Source organism: the organism of the source record quoted next, unplaced genomic scaffold (genome assembly GCF_019419815.1).
Source record: "Pyrus x bretschneideri cultivar Hongxiangsu unplaced genomic scaffold, Pyrus_bretschneideri_v1 Contig20, whole genome shotgun sequence".
NCBI lineage: Eukaryota > Viridiplantae > Streptophyta > Magnoliopsida > Rosales > Rosaceae > Pyrus > Pyrus x bretschneideri.
The window spans coordinates 4,067,309-4,091,338 of NW_025999502.1; the positions used below are offsets into that span (position 1 = coordinate 4,067,309).

General features: G+C 37.7%; 3 protein-coding genes and 1 long non-coding RNA gene across 8 annotated transcripts; 3 read left to right on the forward strand and 1 right to left on the reverse strand.

The window, feature by feature from the left end:
• Positions 1-25: 25 nt before the first annotated feature.
• On the reverse strand, positions 26-3,177 carry LOC125477085 (U-box domain-containing protein 35-like). Its single transcript, XM_048583898.1, has 7 exons — positions 3,056-3,177; positions 2,763-2,932; positions 2,624-2,654; positions 2,011-2,296; positions 1,720-1,821; positions 485-1,645; positions 26-381 (listed from the first exon to the last, which is right to left on the reverse strand). Exons 2-7 carry the CDS (start codon positions 2,785-2,787, stop codon positions 286-288), a joined length of 1,701 nt encoding a protein of 566 aa, XP_048439855.1. The 5' UTR covers positions 2,788-2,932; positions 3,056-3,177; the 3' UTR covers positions 26-285.
• Positions 3,178-6,291: 3,114 nt separating this feature from the next.
• On the forward strand, positions 6,292-8,738 carry LOC125476993. Its single transcript, XM_048583710.1, has 5 exons — positions 6,292-6,438; positions 6,756-6,844; positions 6,925-7,024; positions 7,962-8,050; positions 8,307-8,738. The coding sequence occupies exons 4-5, from the start codon at positions 7,980-7,982 to the stop codon at positions 8,620-8,622; spliced, it is 387 nt and encodes a 128-aa protein (XP_048439667.1). The 5' UTR covers positions 6,292-6,438; positions 6,756-6,844; positions 6,925-7,024; positions 7,962-7,979; the 3' UTR covers positions 8,623-8,738.
• A 717-nt stretch (positions 8,739-9,455) lies between these two features.
• LOC125477086 (E3 ubiquitin-protein ligase KEG-like) lies at positions 9,456-13,478 on the forward strand. 5 transcript variants are annotated; one of them, XM_048583902.1, is made up of 5 exons: positions 9,456-9,609; positions 10,483-10,868; positions 11,011-11,102; positions 11,183-11,656; positions 12,268-13,478. In XM_048583902.1, the coding sequence occupies exons 2-5, from the start codon at positions 10,491-10,493 to the stop codon at positions 13,220-13,222; spliced, it is 1,899 nt and encodes a 632-aa protein (XP_048439859.1). In that variant the 5' UTR covers positions 9,456-9,609; positions 10,483-10,490; the 3' UTR covers positions 13,223-13,478. The 5 variants fall into 5 exon arrangements, with proteins under 5 accessions (XP_048439859.1, XP_048439860.1, XP_048439861.1 ...); XM_048583903.1 differs by having other exon boundaries at positions 9,482-9,609; positions 10,469-10,868; XM_048583904.1 differs by having other exon boundaries at positions 9,482-9,609; positions 10,486-10,868.
• A 4,949-nt stretch (positions 13,479-18,427) lies between these two features.
• LOC125477037 lies at positions 18,428-22,689 on the forward strand. The gene is made up of 2 exons (XR_007258276.1): positions 18,428-18,821; positions 21,670-22,689. It is a non-coding gene; the product is annotated as an uncharacterized LOC125477037 (long non-coding RNA).
• Positions 22,690-24,030: the final 1,341 nt, after the last annotated feature.

Here is a 24,030-nt window from a genome sequence, read left to right on the forward strand (position 1 = left end):
TTGATGCGGCCTATAACTCAATTTACGGTTTAGGGTTTCGGGTGGTTTCTTTGTGTCTAAAATTTAAACCCATAAATCTGTTACCAAGATTACGGAACATGCGAAGGCGATTCAGCCGGTTCACGTCATTAATTTTTCTGTTGTATTTGTTCATTGCCTTGCTTTGTCTTTGGCCAGAATCAAATAGTCTGGCAAACATGACATTACAAAAAGTAACAATTTGACAATACAAAATTCTATTCACACGTAAATTGGCTACTTCTGGGTTGTATTTGCTATTCTAAGCTAATGCCTGACATCGGAACCGGAGAACATTCTTTCAGCATACGATGATGTGCTCGAACGGCTATGGTATCCAGAGAGGCGGTCGCTCATAACATCCTACATTGAAACCAAACAACAAAACAAAACGAAAAACTTTGAGAACATAGGCAGAAAAAGTTAAAACAATGAAAATCTTTCATGCTTATGTTATGTAACTTACTTGTCTTGGTGAGTATAGTGCATTACCACCTAGCCTGAAAGGATCCCTTCTCTCGTCCGCGAGTGCTCTCAATCTGCTTAGCTCCGGTAGCACAACCTTGCCAAGATCCGGTCTGTCTTTTCTCCTCATTTCAGCGCACTGTAAGGCTAGCTGCGCAAACTTTAATGCTTCCTCAACAGGCCAGTCGGGAACATCAGGGTCAAGCATCTCCGCGAAAGTCCCACTCTCAATAGCATCCTCAACTTTGAAAGTCAAACCCATTGGCGGCTGGGCAGTTATTAGTTGTAGAAGCATGACCCCCAGTGAGTAAACGTCAGATTTCACCCCAAGCATTCCGGTCTGCTGATACTCTGGGTCGATATAACAGAATGTTCCGGCCATTGATGTCACGTGATATTGAGTGACAGCATTGGCTACTGATGGAGGGACAAGCCTGGCCAAACCTACGTCACTAATCTTACTCACATAGTTATGGTCTAACAAGATGTTGCCGGGTTTTAGGTCACGGTGTACAACGGGCTCTGGCTTGGTCTGATGAAGAAACAAAAGTCCGGTGGCAATTTCTGCAGCAATTCTGAACCTTAGCTGCCAAGGAATCACCGGGGTGTGGCCTTTCCGGAAGAGACGGTCTTCTAAGCTACCATTGGCCATGTACTCATAGACCAGACAACCAAATTCTGGGCAGGCTCCAAGTAGGAGAACCATGTTTGGATGCCTAATGCAGCTCAATACTTCAACCTCTTGCTGGAATTGCGACCGCCCTTGGGCTGCATCCGGACGCAGAACTTTTATTGCTACCGGTGTGTGATCTAGTTCACCTCTGTAGACCGGACCGTAGCCTCCTTCTCCAATCTTATAGGCTTGTGAAAAATAATTCGTCGCCGCTTCAATATCTTCAATTGTGTATCTCCTGTACCTCAGATCGTACCCCTTTGATTCTAGCGACTTCTTTCCTTTAGCTTTTTCAAGAGCTTTCATTTTCGAGTTTTTCCGTCTTTCTGCTTCCAGTTCTGCAACCCTTTCAGCTGCTTGTGCTGCCTCAATCGCTACCTTACTTTTTGCTTTCTCCTTCCGTGCAAGTGCACATGCAGCTTCCTCAGCGAGTCGTGCTTCTTCTAATCTGTGCTTTCCGTTCAACTTCCACTGCTGAAGTTCCTTTTCCTGTGAAGAATTTTATGCTTGAATGTGCCTATCTTAAACAAAGTATATAGTCAAATAACATGTCGCATCCATACTCTATGTTTTGCTGAGATTGCCTCCTTGCAAGCCATGCTGTACATCTCCATTGTTTGCTTGAGCTCTAGCCTGAGCCTCCTCATCTCAGCTTCCATGTCATCCTATTATTTTCGAGGCAAACTAAGTATATCAATATTTTGAACTTTTCTGGATGAATCGTATGTTATTGTACTCAACGCATTTCTTTATGCACTGTGTCGTGAAAAACATTCGCAAATAGTTGGGGGCATGCTCCAAAGCTTGTAGTTGGTGGTGTTTTCAAGTTTACTATGCTGGGAACAATGTCTTACCCTGTTTTGTGATGACCATGACCTTCCACTTTCAAATGAGGATGATGAAAAACCATTCGGCGCTGATGTCATGTCAATGAACTTGGTTCCGGAGTAAGATGACAAAGAGCTTCTGCTGTCCAACTCTGAGCCGCTTGAACTTTGATGGGTCATTTTCGACGGCGTGCTATCATAATTTAAGATGCGATCCATGGTTTGCACTTCGCTGCTCACAGGCGGTAAATCAATGTCAGGCAAGGGCTCATATGATTTCTTCACTATAGGTGTTGCTCTTGTTAATGCTGGCCTGTATATTTTTATCAGAGGTTAATTCTCACCGTCTTAAGTTTTAACACATTTGGTCGAAAATTTACGTAGAGACTACTTGGAGAAAGCAAGATTAAAATCGAGAGTTCGAACTCAAACATGGTGGAAGAAAATGTTGCTGATCTAAACCTCGAGTAATGCTAACACTAGAGGGATCACATTTTCGGACCACAGTGTGGATCGCATCTCTAATGGTGGTACCGTTGACCCATAATTAGGCGGGTCTCGTCTCTACTAGTAACTTGGATTACAAGTAGTTCAAAAATGTGGTAAGACGTAGTTTCACTGGATCAGTATCAGAGCTTACCTGAACTTGTTCTTCAGCGCGCTCTCCGGTTCTGTGCCAATTAAAGAAAACTCAGTAACCAATGACCAAAACTAACCAATCTACTTGTGTGGTGAGGAATAAACATGCATACATTGATGTTAGAGCTACAGAAACAAACCTCTGGAGTGCTGGTGGAGCCTCATGTGTTGCGAATTTCTCGAACCATTTGAGGGTAGTTCGGCGGTAGCTGGTCGGCAATGCGTGATCTTTCCTTTGCCAATGACATACACAGTGCAAAAGTCTGGTGCCCCTTTTGACACAGTGCTTGGGATGTCTTTCGCTTTGAATCTTTTTGTAAAAACAACAAGATTGACGTTAGGATTCTAATTAACTAAGTAATTAAGGTATATATATGCATACATCTTCGTATACAGAAATACTCTGTGCATAAAAAATTCACATCAAAAGCACCTGAAGAAGCCAAAGCTGTTTTTGGATGGTGCACCAAGCACCAAAACTTGAATAGAATTAGCGGCAACATAGTTGATGAGTGCTTTTGCTATATCAGCATCCTCCACTATCACTTCATTGCTTTTAATCTGTAACAAATCAATACAATTAAATAGACATGATAAATTAATTGAATTTGACTAATGACCAAATCATATATCATAAGGAGAATGTAATTTTCTGAAACAAGAATAAAATGATGGTTGTATTAACTAATTAGTTAAAAAAAAGGCAATTCCAAGCCAACAAGCTCCCGGATTTGCGAGGGTGAAGAACGTCTATAGTATGTAGGCTTACTATTGATTTGTAAAGAAACTGTTTTCACCCTTGGAAGTTTCGAACCTGTGATCTTTCGGATACAAAATTAACTAATTAATTAATCAATTAAAAGGGGAAAATAGCAAATGGAGGACTCACAGCTTTTTTGGTGCAGAAGCAACGGAATGGGAGGAACAAGTCTTTGGCTTGATCTTCATTTTGATTTTTGTTCACCTCTGTCAATTGCCCACCTGCAACTAAAAAGATATCAGGGGAAAAAAAACAGAAGGAAAATGGGGAAATTTTCAATATTTTATATATTTAAGAAATAAAATGGGGGAATTTACTATTTAGCTAGAAAGCATTGGGAGCAAATGTAGGTAATCATAGACTCATACTAGTTTTTATTAGGTCGCATTTTTAATCGTTTGAGAAGGAGATTTGAACTTGAGATATTTTTCAACATTATGAAAAGAATGTGTCTCACAAGTCACAAGGTGTACATTTATTATTGATATTGTGCTAAGGGTAATGCAAGGAGACCAAAATTTTAAATCAAATTTTGCAAATCAAATAATGTGAATATTGTTAATTTGATTATTATTTAAACGTTGATAAATGTGCTTATTTTTATCTATGCATCATGTGGTTTGCAAAATTGGTCTAAAAATTTGATTTCCCTAGCATTATCCTTATGCCAATGTACATAAAGTCATAACCTTAAAACGACATGGTATAAGATCTGATTTTTGTAAAAACATTAACCATGGGCTCGTTTAGAAGTACTTTTAAAATAACTGAAAACAATTTTGTTGAAAATGTTTTTAAAATCAATTCTTAATAAAAATTCAAGTGGATCATGGAAAAACACTTAAAGTGCTTTTAGAACTCAAGATCACTTTTACCAAAAACGTTTTCAGTCATTTTAAAAGTACTTCCAAACCATCCACGTACACCATTCATTCATTCATTCTTGAGAGAGAGAGAGAGAGAGAGAGAGAGAGAGAGAGAGAGAGAGAGTTGGTATGGTGCTTACTTTGGGTCGAAGTTAGGGGAGACGAAGGTTGTTTAACATGAACATGGAGCAAAGTGAGAGGTTGTCCAGGCTTGGTAAAAAGATGATCAGCAATCCATTTGATTGCATACTCACTTGCTTTATCCTTGTCTATTGCCAATGCCACTGCCACCTCTCTCTTCTCTGAACCTTCCCTTCTCGATGCTCTCATCCCCATCCTCCTCTCTCCTCTCTCAAGCACTTCCCAACAACAAACTTCAACAAAACAAAAACTGAAACCAATTAGCTGCAGATATCGCAATCGTCAAGAATCCATCTCTTCGCTCCGCAAAAACTCAGATAAAAACTGACAAAACCGACAACGGAAATCTGTGTTTCGCTCTATCTGAGTCCTGTAGAGGCCAGGAGGGATCCAAACCATTTTCCTTTTTCTTCTTTTATTTCTTCTTGTTTCTGTGCGTGGGAGAGAGATGGTTGGTTACTTCTGTTGAGATAATGAAACAGAAGAGAGTTTGTTAATTCTGTTAACGTATAAATTAATGTGTATGCATGGAGAATTACCAGTGCTAATCCCTTATTTAACCATTTTTATCGTGATTGTTGAGCTGACAGAGAGAGTCTTGCCAGCTTTTTTGAATTAATTCTCAAATAGGCAAACACGGTGCAATATTAAGGAGTTTGCCACTATTTTCGCATTGTTGTTGAGCTGTTGTTTCATAATTTTCAGGGGAGGAGCCAGAAAATATTTGGTTGGAACTTTCGAGTTAAGATATATGCGTGTATATATACGAAAATCAAAATTTAAGATAAAAGATGATTAGCTTTTGAGGGAGCGTAAAATGATGGGGGAAGATCGACGGCCATAACCTAAATCTCATGAAGACACCCCCTAATTGTGAAAGAATCCCAAACCATAATTATGGTGTAATTTTAGCCTTTTGATATCACTTCTCGAATAAAGATAAAATTTACGCAACTTATCTCCCTATCAACCCCATTTTTCATCCCATCAAACTTTTTTATTTATTTTAAATATTCTCATTTGTAAGTTGTGTTCGGGAAGAGCTATTGTTGATAGTTGGCCTTTATGGTAAGTAGGAAGATTGAAAAGCGGTAGCTTTCCATGCATGGAATATTATCGGTCTGAGTCCGCTTATCTCTCGCTTGCTAAGCTGATAAAAAGCTATGGATAACACCTAATTTTTCGATTCATTTGGATATATGTTATGATTCATAAACATTGATTCAATCATTCTATTTAGTTAAGCATACTACATTGACATTAAAACTCGCCAACTAAAAGATTCGATTATAAAACCTCTCAGTTTACAAGTTGTGATATTAAAGTAAAGTAAAAAACTCGTTTGAATACAAGTTGTTGCGAACAAACAAACAAAAGTACAATCTGATCCCAAATAAAACAAAAATAAAAAAGCAATAAAAATTGAAGATCCACCATAAAGAGAGGGAAAATCGAACCGTTGGCGTTGGTCGGTTGGGACTTGGGAGTCCACCCCCACACTCTTTCTCAAAAGACACGCGCTGCCATGCCACACCCGAAACCAATCCCTCTTCCCCAAATCCCGTAACGGTCTCTCCGTCTTCCTCTTTCTTCTCTGCAACTCTCACTCATCACTCTAAACCCCAACAAACCATTAGCCACAGTGCATTCAATTTCTGTAGCAGACAGCACGATTTGAATTTCAACTTTCTACTGTGATCGATTCCGAATTTTCCATAATTTTTTTGAATTTTTTTTGAAATTTGGTTCTGATCAGGCTTTTAAACTTTGCAAACGGCAGCTGTGAGCTCAAATTTAAAGTATTTGATCATATATATATATATATATTTGTAATGATGCGAAGGAAAAATGGTAGTGGTGGCACTGGTACTAGTACAACGATGAGGGTTTTGAATCTGATCGAGAGGCGGTGTTTGGCACCGCTCAAGCGAAACGACGACCTTCGCGAAAACGGCATGCGGATTTCCTCCCGCCACAGCTCGTACAAGAAGCTCGCTCAGCTTCCGCTCCTCAAGCTCTCCGTTCTCAAGCTCGACGGCTCTGTTTTCGGTAATTAATTCACTTCAAATTTACCTCCATTTTTCGTTTTGACTTTCTCTTTAGGTTCTGCTTTTCGAATTGGTGAATAATTGTGCTTTTGGAAAAGCTATCCTGGATAGAAAATGCCTTTATATGAAATTATAGAAAATCTGCTTTTTTGGAAAGCTAGTTTGGTTATAGTGGTGCTGCTTTTTAGAATCTGATCATATGCTAAAATTACTACCCTAAATGGCTTTTTTCCTAATTTTTCTGTTTCTGTAAAATTTAATTTTATCAAAATTATTGGGGTCCCATGTAAATTTCAGTAGTGAATTTGAATTGTGCAGAAATTCAGGTTGGGAGGACATGCTACAATAGCAGAGCTCAAACAAGCAGTAGAAGATTTCTTTGGTCCCTCCCAAGACAAGATTCCATGGTAAATCCCTTGCCTTGCAAAATTGACATAAATGAAAAACTTGTGTTTTAATTTAAGATTGTTTGATTTTGTGCTCTCAGGTCACTGGTTTGGGGGCATTTCTGCTTGTGTCATGTTGGTCAGAAGTTGATTAATGACAGTGCGTACATTCGGAATTTCGGAATTAAGGACGGTGATCAAGTCTGTGTCTCTTTTCCCTTCAAGTATCAAATTTGTAGTATCTCTGTTTTTCCTGTGCTTTGATTTTACAAAAACTTATCACTCATCGAAATGGATAGTATGGCAGCTCCCTTTTGTTCAAACTCCGAAACCCAACTCTCAACGTTGCGAGAAACAGTTGTGTCTAACATATTTATCTGAACATATACGGTAAAATTAAGTTGGAACACATATAATGAGCGACTTGTATACCATTCCATCTTTAACTTGGTTTTTCTGTAGAACTTTAGTTATGTAAAATATGAAATAAAAGAACCCTTAAATGGGATTGGGATGCATGTTGACATGCTGTACAGGAGATTAATTTGAATTTATGCTTCTAAATGAATTACAATGATTTAAGCAGGCATGGGAGTTAATTTTATGTGGTGGCATTAGGTGAAAAGCCCGTAGCATACATGTTGTATGTTTGGTTTACAGTTCAGCTCTTTTATATCTCATCTGTTTATGCTCTCATTGAATGAAGAGAAATGTTTAGTGTTGCTATTTTTGTGCATACCGTCCAAATTTGTTAACTTATTATCACGCTGTAGTGAAATTATTTCACCTTAGCCAACTGATTTCATTTATGTTTAATGAACTCCCAAATTGTCGTCTCGTCTCCCTCATCCTCATTAGAATTTCTATAACAGCCTTCAATCTGGCTAATCTTTTTTAGTTTCATCATTAGTCTTCACTATGTTGTATTTCTGGAAGTGATTAGGATTTCTGTTGTTGCCTTGCTCAGTTTAGTTATCTGAAATCTCTTGTAAGAATATAGGCAATTTTTGTATAAGTGGGGGGCTTTCGTATTCAAGTATTAGACTGTGCCGTTGCTGTGTTTCTTGCTTTTCCTGACAGCTGATATAGAAGCTCCATGAGTGCATATATTCCTGATGTTTATTTCTGGCGCATGCAGCTTGAATTCATTAGGCATATGTCCATCAGCAACTCACCATTGAAAAAAGGGTCGAAGAATGAGAGTGTTCCATACAAACAGCAACCTATGTAAGAATCGTTCATACTTTTCCTTGTGATTTAATTTGGTAGGACGTCAGGCTCAAAGCTGCACTGCAGTAAGCCTATTTACCTGTGCCTTATGGGTTGCTTACTGTTTACCTAAAGTTGGAAGCTTCTGAGGGAAACGGTGAAACTAAAATAGGCAGAGCTTTCGGCACATAGTTCTCGTACTTTCCATTTCTTTATAGTTGATTCATGTATATTTAACTGAGATAGGGAACTTAAGCATGGATATTGACTTCAGGTTGACGTACAGGCCAAGTTACTATCCCAATGAAGATCATCTGGAGGCAGGTCATGTGCCTGAATTCGTGCACGAGGACGAAGAAAATTGTGGAGTGGAGGTTAATGGCAGCAATGCAGCAATACAGGAGGACAACTCCAATTACTATCCCAATGTAGAAGATCTGGAGGCAGGTCCAGTGCCCGAATTCAAGGCAGTTCACTTCTTGAAAGGGTGGCTCTCATACTCGAAGGTCATCGGGGGATTCAAAAAAGGGATCCGAAGGCAGGAATCGTCCATCGAAATTCAGCCTACTTTCCTTAGGAAGCCGATGTAGAATGACTTGTTGTCTCACATTTTGTGTGTTGTGAAGCTGTTGCATGCTAAGGCCTCAAGATGTTCCACAAGTTCAGCACTAAGTTTATTGTAAATGGTAGTTGGGTTCTCTCGATATATTTTGACTCCTCCATTGTACGTCTCTCAACACGCCCTTTCACACGGGCACTACTCGAACAAAACATATAAATAAGGTATTTGACAGATTAAACACTCGCCACAAAAAGGGGATGTGTTCGAATTAAATATTTGGCTACTCACTTATGAGTAAGAATACATACTCGAATTTCTTCGTAACCGATGCACATAATTTCCTACTTATCATCAATGAATTGATACCGGTTATATTATATGAACTTGTTTGACAAGTGTTTTTAAACAACTGAAAGATGTTTTAGGTAAAATATTTTTGGAACCAAACCATAATAAAAATGTAAGTTAATTCTGCACTTAAAGTGCTTCCAGCAAGAAGTACATAACATACACTTTTATCAAGAAGCACTTATAATGCTTTTGAAATTCAAAAAAAATTCTCTAAAAACTTTTTCAATCGTTCAAAAGTAGTTATCAACCCTAAATCATTTCCTTACTAAAAATAAAACGTCAATCTCCGACCGATGTGAGACTCTTAACGATCCGAAACCAGTCACCAAAATTTGTGAGCCCGACAATTAAAATCTTCTTCAACCTATCGGGTGGTCCACGATTTTGGATAATTGATCCAGTTTCTAACGCGAGGCACGCTGCTTTCAAGCCACGTGTCTCGATAGACAGCTTTCGCTTCTGAAATTTTGATGACGTGGCAAAAGATTAGGCAGGCCGCACCGAAGATACCGTATCCACTCTCGTAACGATTCCAATTTTGTTTTCTTCTGCTGCATCCCTCTTCAACTGATTGCACATTATCAGAAAATCTAATTTAATTTTTTCCTTTTATAAAAAAGAAGAGTGTCGTTGTGGGACGTCACAGAGTCTCTCTCCCCAACCAGTAAGTTTTGTGTTTTTCTGTACGTGTTTGGTTGCCGAGAAAATTTGGGAAAATAAGGAGGAAAATAAACTGTTTATTCGCTTTTACTCTCACTAGCTTTGTTGAATTAAACAACAGAAGATATATGAAAACAGTGTTTATACTTTATACAATAATCGTGGTTAATCCAGGTGATTTTTTAATATATATTTCCATTTTTGATGTGTTGTGTGGATGCATAGCTGTAAAGATTTACTGTTTTCTATTTGTATCAGAACTGAGTGATATGAATTTTGGATGAGTTTTGAATCTAATTCGTTGCAATCCCACTTGAATTGTGAATAATTAGCGAATTTAATTCGATTTTTTGATGATAATTGTGATTAATTTGATTTAGGCAGTAAGTTGGTTGAAAGCTTTAAACTGCTGAAATTATGACCTTTGATGTGTCTTGGGGTTAATTCTAACCCCTTGATCGGCAAATTTGTATCAACGGGAGGGGATTCGAACTTGGGATCCCTTCCATTCCAATATTGGGAAGAGAAGTACCGCTAGACGTAGACGTAGAGCTAGTTCATTGCATCATCTAATTACTTGTCCATTTGTCTAGCTCGTATGATCGTGCCTGTTGTAGTAACTTTTTGTTCAGTTGTCTCCAATTGATTTTCGACCTAGTGATTATGAAGTTCCAATTATAGGCTTCGCAGGAATCACGAATTATGTTAAAGGAATATTGATTCTTGCTACTGCCAAAAGCCCTTGTGAAAATTCCCAACTCGTTATTGTTACTTTCTCTTTCTGTAGTTAGGGTCTTGACCATGTTCTTCGATATAGACGTATTAGGGATGCGCGAATTATTGACTTGAGCTTGTTTTTTGAGATATATATTTATAGCAGGGAAAATGGATGAGCAAATGGGAAAAGCAAAGCCGGCAGTCTCTTTTGAGTATGAGCTCTTTGAGGGAGATCCGGACCACCTAAGAACTGTAGTGGCTACACTCACGCCAACGCTTACTCCTACTAATCCATGGATCAGCCCTGATTCGTTGAACTTCAAATACCGAATTGGGCGAGGCCCCTTTGGTGATGTTTGGTTAGCAACTCATCATCAGTCTGCAGATGATTATGATGAGTATCATGAGGTAGCTGTTAAGATGCTGCATCCTTTGAAGGAGGAAGACACTGAGAAGTTTGTGCATAAGGTTGAAAGGTTATTTTTCAAGTTCCGCAGAGTCTATGGCCTTTGTTGGCTTCACGGCATCTCAGTTATTGATGGGAAGGTGACTGCCTGGAAAATAATTTTGGATTATTTGTTGTTTTGATTTTGAAAATACTCGTTTGTGTTGATTATCCTGTTTATTTACCTTGCATAACTCTAGTATGGATATATCTTGATTAGTGCTCATTCTAATGCTGTGGTAGGTCTGCATTGCTATGAAATTTTATGAGGGATCAATTGGTGATCGAGTTGCTCGGATGAAGGGCGGAAAGCTTCAACTTTCTGATGTTTTAAGGTTATGTTATCGGGAACATATATCTTCCTTCGTGATGCATAAAAGTGTTGTTACTGACCCAATAATGCTAATGTTTACAGGTATGGGATTGAGTTGGCGAAAGGAATTTTAGACTTGCACTCACTTGGGATTCTGGTGCTAAACCTGAAACCTTCCAACTTCCTTTTAGATGAACATGACCAGGCGGTCCTTGGAGATTTTGGGATTCCATATCTACTTCTTGGGATTTCATTGTCTAATTCAGATATGGCTCTCAGACTTGGAACCCCAAACTACATGGCTCCCGAACAGTGGGAACCAGAAGTGAGGGGCCCTGTATCCTTAGAAACGGATGCCTGGGGTTTTGGATGTTGCTTTGTGGAGATGTTGACTGGCGTTCAACCATGGTTTGGGAGGTCAATTGAAGAGATATATCATTCAGTTGTGATAAAGCAAGAAAAACCACCAGTTCCAAGCGGCTTGCCTCCTGCAGTTGAGAATGTTATAAGTGGTTGCTTTGAGTATGACTTCCGCAATCGGCCTTCAATGGATGATATAATACATGCTTTTGAAAGGTATCCACTCTCATTTATCTACTGATCTCACTTTACAAACCTTTTCTCGTCAACTTAACAACCTGGAGACACAAAATCTACTTTCCCTGTGTAGTCGACTGTGCACAGCCTAAGTTTCCAGCCTTGTAGCCATGCCAAAACCTACAGTCTTCTTATACATCGTATAACCCCAGCCTGAAATTTTCCCTAGTCTTGAGCTTCATCCATGGAGTTTACTGCTACTTTTACCAGTGAGCTATCAGTGAACCCATTGATACCAGTTACATTCTTTTGTTGCTGTCAAGAAGTTGCTGCTGCTTCAGATTTCTGCGGAACCCATCGTTGTATTTTATTTTTGTTACACACTACAAACCTTGAATCCATTTTTAATGAACAGAACCCTAAGGAGCTGTTGCATTACAGACTTCTTTTTCATGCCCTATTAATTACTGTTTCTGGTTCAAGGTGGTGCTTAATCGGATTTTTACCTTTGATTCCTTGTTGGCCTCTTCTGTACCCAAAATGAGAATTCAGCATTTTGATCATCCTGCCTTTTCTTTTATTGTCCTATGCTTTTTTTTTGGTTGAACAAAATATTGTTCTGTGCTGATTATTTGCAATTGAACATGCAGCTCACAGAATGATGTTCAAAGTGAAGGCGAGTGGCTTGGTTTAGGGAGCAGTGCAGTTGCTGGAAAACATAATAGCGGTGGTTATACTACATGGTATCTCTCAAAAGATCATCTTCAGGTTGGAGATATAGTTCGCTCAAGAAAGCCCCTAAATGCACGCAAGCCTCAAGCTATGGATATCCCTGAAGGAACTGTCGCTGGTCTGGAGACTGATTCCGATAGAGAAGGTTTTGCCCTGGTGAAGATCCCCGGAGTGCGCAACCCTGTAAGAGTGCTGGTGTCAACAGTGGAGAGAGTCACATCTGGCTTAGCAGTGGGTGATTGGGTGCGCTTGAAGGGTGAAGGCAGGAGGCACTCTCCTGTTGGAGTTCTTCATTCGATACAGCGTGATGGTAGTGTTGCAGTTGGATTTATTGGGTTAGAGACTCTATGGAGAGGGAAGTCATCTGACCTTCAAATGACAGATTCATATTTTGTCGGAGACTTTGTGAGGCTGAAGGCTAGTGTGTTCTCTCCTAGATTTGAGTGGCCTCGTAAGAATGGAGGAGCATGGGCATCTGGAAGGATCTCACAAGTCCTTTCGAATGGCTGTCTGGTTGTGAGGTTTCCCGGAAGATTTGTGCTTGGAGATGAATCTAATAGCTTCTTGGCAGATCCAGCTGAAGTAGAACTAGTATCCTTTGATACTTGTCCTGGAGTGGTCGGAAAATATCAACATATTGAGGATTTTCACTGGGCAGTGAGGCCTCTTGCTGTTGCGTTTGGCCTATTTACAGCCATGAAGGTGAGCTTATTTGTTGGACAGAATGTAGGTGCAAAGCTGAAGGGTCGAAGATCAACACGGAAGGATGGGAATAACCAAGATGGTCAGAGTGGTGGCGGTGCAGGTTGGATTCCTCCACCAGTTGCGAATATTCTTTTCAAAGAAAGCGTTCCTACTGCAGGCGCTAGGTAGTTTACCGGTGTCATGTGGCCGTGGTACGTTTGCTATACCTATCCGGTCAAGAAATGAAGTATGAAACGAGGCCAAATGTACCTAGCGCCAGCGAAAATGGATGGTCCGAATCTGGTTAGGCCGAAAACAAAAATAATCTGTGTAATTAGAAGACTGATGATATATGTGTGTGTGTATATATAAATCTGCAGTTGCTACTCTGCTTGCAATGTAAATATTTCTGTGTATATATAAATCTGCAGTTGCTACTCCTCCACTCACCTCTATCTGCGGATCCTGTTTCTTTTTTTCCTGCTCTTTCCGTACAAATCAACGAGGTGGCGGTTAGAAATCGGCTCGCAACAAGTTCAGATCTAACAAGTTTGGTCGATACGCAAAAGGGTAATTATGGTTTTATGTTTTTTAAATTATTTTTCATAGCTTGAATGAAATGAATAAGGCTAAGGAGCCTATCAAGGAAGGGCTTTCTGCTTACCTGAGAGTGGTTCCCTTCAAAACTAAATGTTTTCAAATTATTACATGTGGTTGCGCATGACTGTTTGTCTTTGAGGAGACTTAAAATTATATTGATATCTCGAGACCATTGGTGATTTATTTTCACCACATGGTCATCATACACATCACAGCTAGCTACGGTCGTACGTTATTTGCAGGTACTTAGTTTTCTAGCAGACGCTAATCATTGATCAGGTAAATGGTGCTTCACCTGCTTGCTATATGTTTGGATTACATCGAATATTTTGACTCATATAACTTTCTTTGATAGGACGAGCGATTTGATGTGAACTTGACTACTATTATTGTTGAATTATATGTATGTAGTTTTTACTTGTATATGTGATTTCAAAAGGGGGTTAATGTATTCGAATGATTTTAACTAGATAAACTTTGATCCGCTCATGTTTTGTTTTTTGACCCCTCAAGACGTAACGAGAATAAGGAGAACCCCAGAGTTGATGAGTGGGTGTGGCAGTGAGACATTCATCTTTTGGACTTTGGGTGATGATTCATTTACTACAATTTATTTTAGTTTTTAATAATCGCATAATCAAACTTTCGATTATGTAAAGCATTGACATTTTATATGTTTACTGTTGTGTGAAACTTCTAACTGCTCTGATGTGATATGATAATAATAGGGTTTAATCCTTGAACATGTGTCTCAAAGTAGGGAGGTGGATTAGGCAACTTTGTAGCAGCTTCTATTTTATTAATAATGAAAGTTCTGTTTCAAATTCCCTCACATTGTAATTATCTTACTATGGCCTTCGTTGTCAAGTTGGCTTGTGATGTCTTTCGATAGGGTCACATGGTCAATTTAGTAGTGGTCATCACATCTTGGGCTCATTACATGTGTTATTGGGGTTAGGATGTATCACCATACATTCTTCCGTTTGTTTTGAAACTTTCATTTGCTACTTGTGACTGACTTGACGAGATGACTTCATCAACTGTTTCTACATTTTCTTGAAGATCTAATGCACCATCCATTTTAGTATTTACACTCAAGGGGGACTGTTATGAATATACTTTTAACTGTTGTGTGATTATGTAAATCGTTATTAGAATGTATTTAGGATACTAGAAGATTTTTTTTCCTCTAGGATTGTATTACTTGAAAGGCAATACTATAAATTAAGGGCACTGATGAATATCACACACAATTCCTCAAGCCTATTGGCTATTGTCCACCTTTCTTTCTCCCCTTTGCCGTGCACCATCTCCCTCTCTCCTCAATTAATTATAGTGAAAATTGTAACAATATTCCATTAACTAAAAATCCATGATCATTGGTTCCTTAACTCATCAAAACGTGCGCTTGTAGTCCTTTACGTTAACTCCGTCAGAATTTTGTCAAAATGAGTTATGTTGGAAGGTCCATTACTACAATTGGGCTAAAGTTGAGGGACCATTGCTTCAATTGAGTTAAAATTGAGGGACCACTTCTCTAGTTGAGTTAAAGTTGAGGGACCATTGCTACAATTTATCTAATTTGATTTTCCATATTTGCCCTTCCATTCAGCCTCATGTGCATGAACTGCGACTCAATTTGACGGAATTTCTAACGGAATTGAAAAAAATGACCATAGATGCATGTTTTACGGAGTTAAGAGGCTAATGGTCATGAATTTTTAGTTGATGGACCATTACTTTAATTAAGTTAAAATTGATGGACTACTGCTACAATTTCATCTTAATTATAAGGCCACAACACCACCTTTATTTTTTAGGCTTATTATATTATCACCCCACATATTGTTGAATAAACCCTACATACTATATACACCCCACATTTGATTTTTTAATTAAAATTATCTTAATACACTCCATGTACTTCCCTATATTACCCTCACACCCCACATCTTCAACATACACATTACATTTTCTACATACATCCCACATTTTCTATACACCCCACACTTTTCAAATCTTATAGCACTCCTTTTTAAATGTCTTATGATTTTGTTTTTCGTTCTACCCAATTGTTTTTCGTTCATTTTTAAACTGCTTAGTTGGCTCATTGAATTGTGACTCGAGTTTACTGCTTTACCATTCGAATCACGCTCTATCATCTTAGAAATTAAACGTCTTATGATTTTGTTTTTTCCATTCTACTCTGTTGTTCTGGCAAGGGCTTGCTTGTGTAGCCTATTGATTTCATTGGAATTCTGATACATGTGAACTCTTAAGTTGTGCTTTGCTTTAGTATCTTAAGAAGCAATATTTAGCCTGTGTAATGAACCCAAATGCTCTTACGAATTTGTAGGCATTTTTCATATGAAAAATTATGATTGGCTAAGAATCATACAACTCAAGATCAACATTAGTCTTATGCTTTAATTAGTAAAGAGGGGCGTTAGTCTTATGTTTTAATCAATAAAGCTTTTAAATTTAACAAGAATGGCGATTGGGATTTAATCAATAAAGCAATTGGGATTTGATGAAAACGGAGAAGCTTAAATAATCCAACAAAAGTAGGCTAAAATAATTATTGATGTCGATGAAATCACTAAAAGAATGAAAAATATGAAGTCCTATCTCATGTGAAGCTTCCGAACATCGATTTCGTGTTCCATTCATCAAATTTTTTTTTTCTATCAACGTATTTGTAGTTTCATTGGTTAGGGTTTTATTCAACAATAGAGGATGAAATGAGTTTTGATAGTTGAAGAAAATAAATAATACGTTAAAAGTGATTTGGTTTTTTTTTTTTTTTTAATACCTAATAAGGTTAAAAGTGTGGTTGCCTAGTAGGATACATAAGTCATTTAATATTAAAATTTAATATAGATTCAACATTAGGTCAAGTAGCCAAAATAGTCTCTGAGATTTGCATAACACATCACTTTGGTCCCTGAGATTAAAAATCAATAGAAATGGTCCTTGAGATTGTTCACCATCCATCATTTTGGTCATTCGTTCCGTTAAGTGTCTCAGAGCTCTTGGCTGGAAGTTTGGGCAATTTTCAAAGCTTCGTAACTTAATTGTTTCTTAACCAAATTCGACCCATAATATATCAAAATGAAGATAGAAAAGTGTAGAACAGGATTATACCTATTTGGAAGCCCAATGGTTGCTGGAGATGGCTGGAAAACAGCCTCAAAGTTGACTGGTCCGCGGAAAAACTAGAAAACTCGCCGCAAACTAGGTAAAATTTAAACGTTCATAACTTTTTCAATACTCAACAAAATAGAGTGATTCACAAACAAAATCATACTTCTCGACGATACGAAGAGAATAGTACCTTTCTCGAAGGCTAACTCGTCGTGGTTTGGTTGGAAAACGGCTCGAAAGTGGCTAACTCAAAAATGAGTTAGCAATTTTCGAGCCGTTTTCCGGCCAAATCACGATGATTTAACCATAAAGAAGGTACCATTCTCTTTTTCTAGTTAAGAAGTATGATTTTTGTTTTTGAATCACTCGATTTTGTTGAGTATTGAAGAAGTTATGAACGTTTGAAGTTTACCCAATTTCCAGCGAGTTTTCCATTTTTCTAGCGGACCAGTCAACTTTGAGGCTATTTACGGTCATCTCCAGATAACCATTGGGCTTCCAAATGATATAATCTTGTTTTACACTTTCCTATGTTCATTTTGATATATTATGGGTCGAATTTGGTTAAGAAACGATTGAGTTACGAAGCTTTGAAAATTGCCTAAACTTCCGGCCAAGAGCTCTATGACACTTAATAGAGTTTTTAATGGAATGACCAAAATGATGGATGGTGGACAATCTCAGAGGCTATTTTTATTGATTTTCAATCTCAGGGACCAAAATAATGTGTTATGCAAATCTCATGGACCATTTTGGCTATTTAGCCTTCAACATTATGTGAAGTGCTAATATAAAAGGCCTTATTTTATTCAGTTTTTTTTTTGTTTTACAAATCCACTTTGCGCTCTCTCTCTCCTCTCCTTTCCGTGCCCATCTCTTTCGCTACCAAAGACCAAACCCTAAACCAAACCGCTGCCATCTTTTTCCCCCTTCCCTGCGATCATGATCCAGGAACCAAGAACGAGCCTTGTATGGAAGAAACTTGAACCCATGAAGCTAACCACCCATGGTCCCCCGCCCTCTCTTGGGATGAACATTGATCTCAGCAACCAGGAAGCAGGAACCAGCCAAGGCGACCTGCCCTCATTGGACGATCGCGACTTTCAAGATTACGACGAACTTGACGCCTATTTGCCCTACTTGCCAAATTACGATGCTATTGATGAGGAAGAATTCGATTTCGGAGAGGACCACATCAGTATTGTCCATGAGTCAATTATTAATGCTCAGATGGCTGGTATTGTGAAATCTCATTTCCAGATTTCACTGTTATAATCTATGTATTTGTATTATTGAGATTTTATATTATTTTTTGATAATTTATATTAGTTTATTTGAAATTAGATTTCAATTAAACTAGTTATGAAGAGTGAATTTTGGAAAATTATTATTTACTCGTTGACCTTTTGAGGTCACAAGTAACGTTTTCGAATAGGTCTCAAAGCCACGAGCGCATAGGCAAAAGCCGTTGGCGAGTCCGAATTATATCGGTATAGTTACAGACATTTGAAGTTATGAAACTATAGATTGTGAGAATTATTTTAATTTCCACTTAGGGGTAAAAAGGCCCAAACACTTTTTGGGATGAAAGGACCGGCCATTATAAATGGAAATAGGCAAAAATTAGATGGGGGGATTTGTTTCCATTCGGCTAACTGGGCACCACAACACCACATCTTTAGCCAGTCCAAACTCATCCATCTTCCACCATATTTTCAGGTAATCTTCAACCATCCCACACCTGCCACATCTTCCATCACCTTCCATCTTCCATCTCCACCAAAAATCAAGGGTTTTAAGGCCTAATTTGGGTAGAACTCCACATGAGAAACCGGGGGTTCTCGACGACGAATTGTCGTTCCGGAAAGTATCACCATTCACCATCACCCTTAATCAACTTCCCTTGGACCCAGGAACTTGACCTAACAGGTTGTAGGGGCGTTGGAACACCGAGGAAGTCGAATGGAAGAACACCCACCTTAGGGTTTCCCGCGGTTCGTGGCCAGTTTAAAGTGTTTTCCGGCCAAATTGGCCTTGGCCGCAGGTATAAAGTTTACTCTACTTGATGAGATCTTCATTTTTGTAAAATTTGAGAATTTTTGGAAAAAGTCGAATTTTCCGATATGGAACATTCAATTTATGAAATGCTATTGGTTGAGTATATTTTCGATAAGGTTCGCCACTTGAATATTCTAACAATTGAGAATCTTACCATTGAATTGACACCAAATTTAGTATGCTATTGTAGATATGGTTTACGGACCTTAAGGAATTACTAGTGAAAATCTAGTGGGCCTATATTGGTTAGATAGCGATTTGAATATATGAAATATGATTATTATCTTAAATTTTTATATTGGTATTATTTGTGAATATGAATTGGTCTTATAATTATGATTTCTATTGAAATGTGAATTTTATATATTTAGTCATAGACCTATACTAATTAACTATGATTTGGCTTGTGTATTGTTGATGTTTGTGATATATATGTGTTTAATTAACTTTTTGGGTAAAGTACAAAAAACTATCTCAACTATTGGTGTCATGACACTTTCATACCTCATCTTTTAAAATTGACAATGTCATACCTCATCTTTAGAATTTGGTCTAATGTTATATCTTCCGTTATTTGACCGTTTACTTTTCAGTTAAATGCTGACGTGGCCGTTTACTTTTCAGTTAAATACTGATGTGGCTTGATTCGGGGTCCACTTTCTATTAAAAAATCATTAAAATATTATTAAAAACTAAAAAAAAAATTATTTAATATTATTTAAATATTAAAATAATAATAAAAAGTAAAAAAAAATATAAATTAAAAAAAAAACCATCAGTTCGTCTCTCCCTCCCCCTCCCCCTCCTCTCTCTTCTCCCCATCTTTATTTTCTTCCCCTCACCTGCAAACCCCAAAAAAAAAAAAAAAAAAAAATTTGAAAACCCAACAACCCCCCTGCGGAAGAAGAAGAAGAAGAAGAAGAAAGAAGAAGGAGAAAAAAGGAGGAAGGAAAACAAAAAATTACCCCCTGGTCGGTGCGGAAGAAGAAGAAGGGAGAAGGAGAAGGAGGAAGAAGAAGAAGAGGAAGAAAAGGAGGAGGAAGAAGAAGAGGAAGAAAAAAAAAAAATTGAAAACCCATCAACACCCTCCCTGCGGAAGAAGGAGAAGGAGAAGGAGAACGAGGAAGGAGAAGGAGAAGAGGAAAAAAAGGAGGAAGGAAAAAAAAAATTTTTTTTTAGAAAACCATCAACTCCCCTGCGGAAGAAAAAGAAGAAGGAGAAGGAGGAAGAAGTAGAGGAAAAAAAAAAAAATTTTGAAAACCCATCAAACCCCAAATCCACCACTCTCATCCATTCTCCACATCCTCCACTTTCTCTGTGCACCCAAGATCCTGTCGACGGGATTTGGGTTTTTTTTTTTTTTTTTCTGGGTTGCAGAAGGGAGAAGAGTGTGGGTGTGGGGGAAGACAAATTGGATTTTTTTTTTTTTTTTGGTTTGTTGGGATTTGCAGGTGGGGGAAGAAGATGAAGATGGGGAGAGGAGAGAGGAGAGAGGAGGGAGGAAGGGGGAGGGAAGGGACGAAATTAAAGTTTTTTTTTTTTTTTCTACTTTTTATTATTATTTTAATATTTAAAATTATTAAATAATTGTTTTTTAGTTTGTAATAATATTTTAATAGAAAGTAGGTCCCGAATCAAGCTACGTCAGCACTTAACAGAAAAACTAATAGAAAAATTGACGGAGGTATGACATTGTCACAAATTCGTAAGATGCGATATAACATTGTCAATTTTAAAAGATGAGGTATGAAACTGTCGTGACCCCAATAGTTGAGATAATTTTTTGTACTTTACCCTAACTTTTTAATAATGTGAATGCTAATTATGATGAATGCTATGACAATTATGGGATCTAAATATTGTTTGATAATTATTTGGATATGTTTGCCAACTGAATACCTATTTAAACTTGAAACTATTACTTAGCATGAGATGAAGATGGAAGTCAGGAGATGAGTTAGGTACTTTATTAGATGTTTGGTAGAAATAGTAATTAAGGGAATTCCTTGATGGTCGATTTGTGGAATCGATAGAATGTATACGTATAATTATGTTTCATGTGTGATGATGAGATTGCACAACGTAGTTGTGGTACATGGATAGTCCTGCTTAGTATATCTGTGATGGGGGGACCATATGTATTCAGATGTGATCATGCTTGGTATATCTGCGCTGGGTGATCACTGCCTGCACGATGAGTTTATGTCTATGGTCCTGCTTGGTATATCGGCGATAGGTGATTACTGCCTGCACGATGAGTTTATGCCTATGGTCCTGCTTGGTATATCTGCGATGGGGGGCCATACGCATTCTAGAGGTGATGATGATTAGTTGTACATGGTACATTTTGGGCGATCATATTTGATTTGGTTCCGTTGAGTGGTCCGGAACCCGAGGTTGTTGAATTTCGTGGAGTGGCCTAAAATCCCATTGTTTGGAGAAGTAGGCTTGACCTAACTGTGTCACTCTATACTTTTCTACTTGAACTTAGTGGAATAAACGTCTGATTTTGTGGTAGTGAACTACGAATGGCTTGATCCTTATTAAGGGTACGTAGGCAATCTAATGAGAAGGTTTAGATGCAGCCATAAGGTAAACGATAAATTTCTTTGCAATTTGATTCTCGAATTATGATTTGCCATATTCCTGAGACGGGGTATGTGAGATATATGAGTAATTGGGTAACGTCACGTGTTGATCTTGGACGTATGTCGGGATCGGGACGTGACATGTATTCTTTCGATTTTTAATTTTGTTTTATTAGGGTTTGTGAGGAATTTGAATTTGGTCTGATTTAATACCTGAATTTTGAATTTTGTGCGTGTATCTAACAGCGATGGTGGAATACCAGATGATAAGGGGACTAAGAGTTACTCGTAAGTGCCACAGTCAGACATACTTTTATTTATGCTTTTGATTTTTGTTTGTGATTACTCATTAGGTGTTAAAAGTTTCGGATTTGGGAATTCCTAATCCAAATAATTGGAATTCCAGTCACCCCATTGCAATTTGGGAATTTCCGATTTGATTTGGGTGCACTCTTGTTGGGAAGAGATTATCAATCTGGAGTTTAAAAAACTTGCTATCGTTTAGGGTTAAATACTTATACTACTCTATTGATTTTCAATTCCCGTTAGGTTGTAGTAATTTCCATTAAACAGAGGGCAAAAAAGAAACTGAAATAACTATAAACTCAATTGACAAATTAACATATGAAATTAAAGCCACTCCTCACCTCTCCTTCATAGATCCCCCTAAACTAAAAGAGTTGTCCCTTCTAATCCATTCAAAATGCATATTTGTGGGATTAGTAGGGATAATTTTTCTGTCCCTTTTAATCCATTCAGAATGCATATTTGTAGGATTAGTAGGGATAATTTTTCTGCACTCAGTATCGTTCATCGTGGACTAAATATGGAAGTTACCATTCGTATCTTTCTTCAGTGTGCCTTCAACATAGGGAGTTATCTTATCCAAGCCAAACTGCACATCATTCCTCAACATTTGAGGACGTAGATGACTCCTTGCCATCATATAAAGTCTACTGGCAGACGGCAGTTCGTTGGTCTACGAACTCAATCCGAAACAAATGACATCGTTGTCCTGCATTTCCACACACTAGTTCGAGGCAATGGGAATACAAGACGTCTCTGAAATGCATGCATTTTAATTCATGTATATACATATGTTAAAACTAAATAGATATATATATGAATAAAGAGTACTAGTTTGAGATCAAATGAACTAGTGCATACAACGCACTGTGATTAAGAACTCGTAACTCCAGAAATCTTGTCAGGTATGCATCCAATACCAAATGAATGGATGTATCAATGTCACAGCCATTTGATATGCGGTTCAGAACATCTCATGTACATCTATCTCCCAATGATGTATTAATCATAGCTCGGTAAGCAAGCTCTGAACCCTGCTCAAATCCATCTTGTAACCAGGAGCCAAGATGTTGTAGGCGTGAGGAGAATCAGACCCAATTACTTCAAAAGTAGTCACCCTCGCAACCCTTGTGTAGCAACATAAACTTCAAGGAACTACAAACACAAAATAAAGTTCATTAACCAATGTAATAGAATTAGGTTTACAATTAAGTAGAGACATTATTCTCATACCCCTCCAGCAAAGCTCACAAACAAGTTTTCCACCGTAATTGATCTAATTAAACTAGATCTCCTTGCTGCACTAATATAACTTCGAGCTCGTATCACGACTGTTAAGGGAGTTAGGCCATGAAACTGTTGGTCAAATTGAAAAAATAATAATTAGAATTAATAAAATAAAGATACTGACTATTTCAAAAGAAACCACAAGGTTATAAAGTATTCAATACCCTATTTAAAAAGTTATATAGAGCCATGGCTGTCCATCTATCTCCGCACAAAGTCATGAATAGATTGCTACGTGTGAAACAACGGACTTTATTCACCCATTCATGGGATTCAAGTCCGAGTAGGAAACTGGCAACTCTTGAATCAATTGCAAGAATAAGCTCTCCTTGTACAACTATAACAACATTAGTGGTCCCATGCTTGTGCTGCAAACGAATCCAAAAAGAAAGATTCAGCACAGTTTCTCTACAAAACCCAAACATTGAACAGGTTCTCTTCATATTTACAGAACCTAGTTTCTATCAACATGTTCTGCACAAAGTAAACTACTCTTATGTGACTTAAAACCAATGTTTTAAAAGGCATGGGCGAGGCGTTTGATGGATAGCCCCGCCTAGGTGTTTGCCTCACGAGACTTAATTTTTGTACCATATATATGTATATATTATAATACTTTGTAAAACAAACATTCATTGTTATTCAAAAGTGCACAAGTTATATACAAGTATAACTCACATGACCAAGTTTAATCAATATTCAAGCATCTACTTAAGTAAATGCCTATATAATATATATATATATATATATATATATATATATATATATGTATATGAATCCTTTAACAAGAGGGATCCCTATTTTTCTAAAAAAATGGAAACATTCTCTTAACCGTTGGATTTGATTTTAATGAAATTGTGTGGCCTGTGATTTAATCTCAACCACACAATTTTATTAAAGGCAAGCCAAGGTCAAGAGAGTGTCCTTATTATATATATATATATATATATATATATATATATATATTATAATGAGTAAAAAAAAAGAAATAAGGATAAAAAGTAAAACTAATGA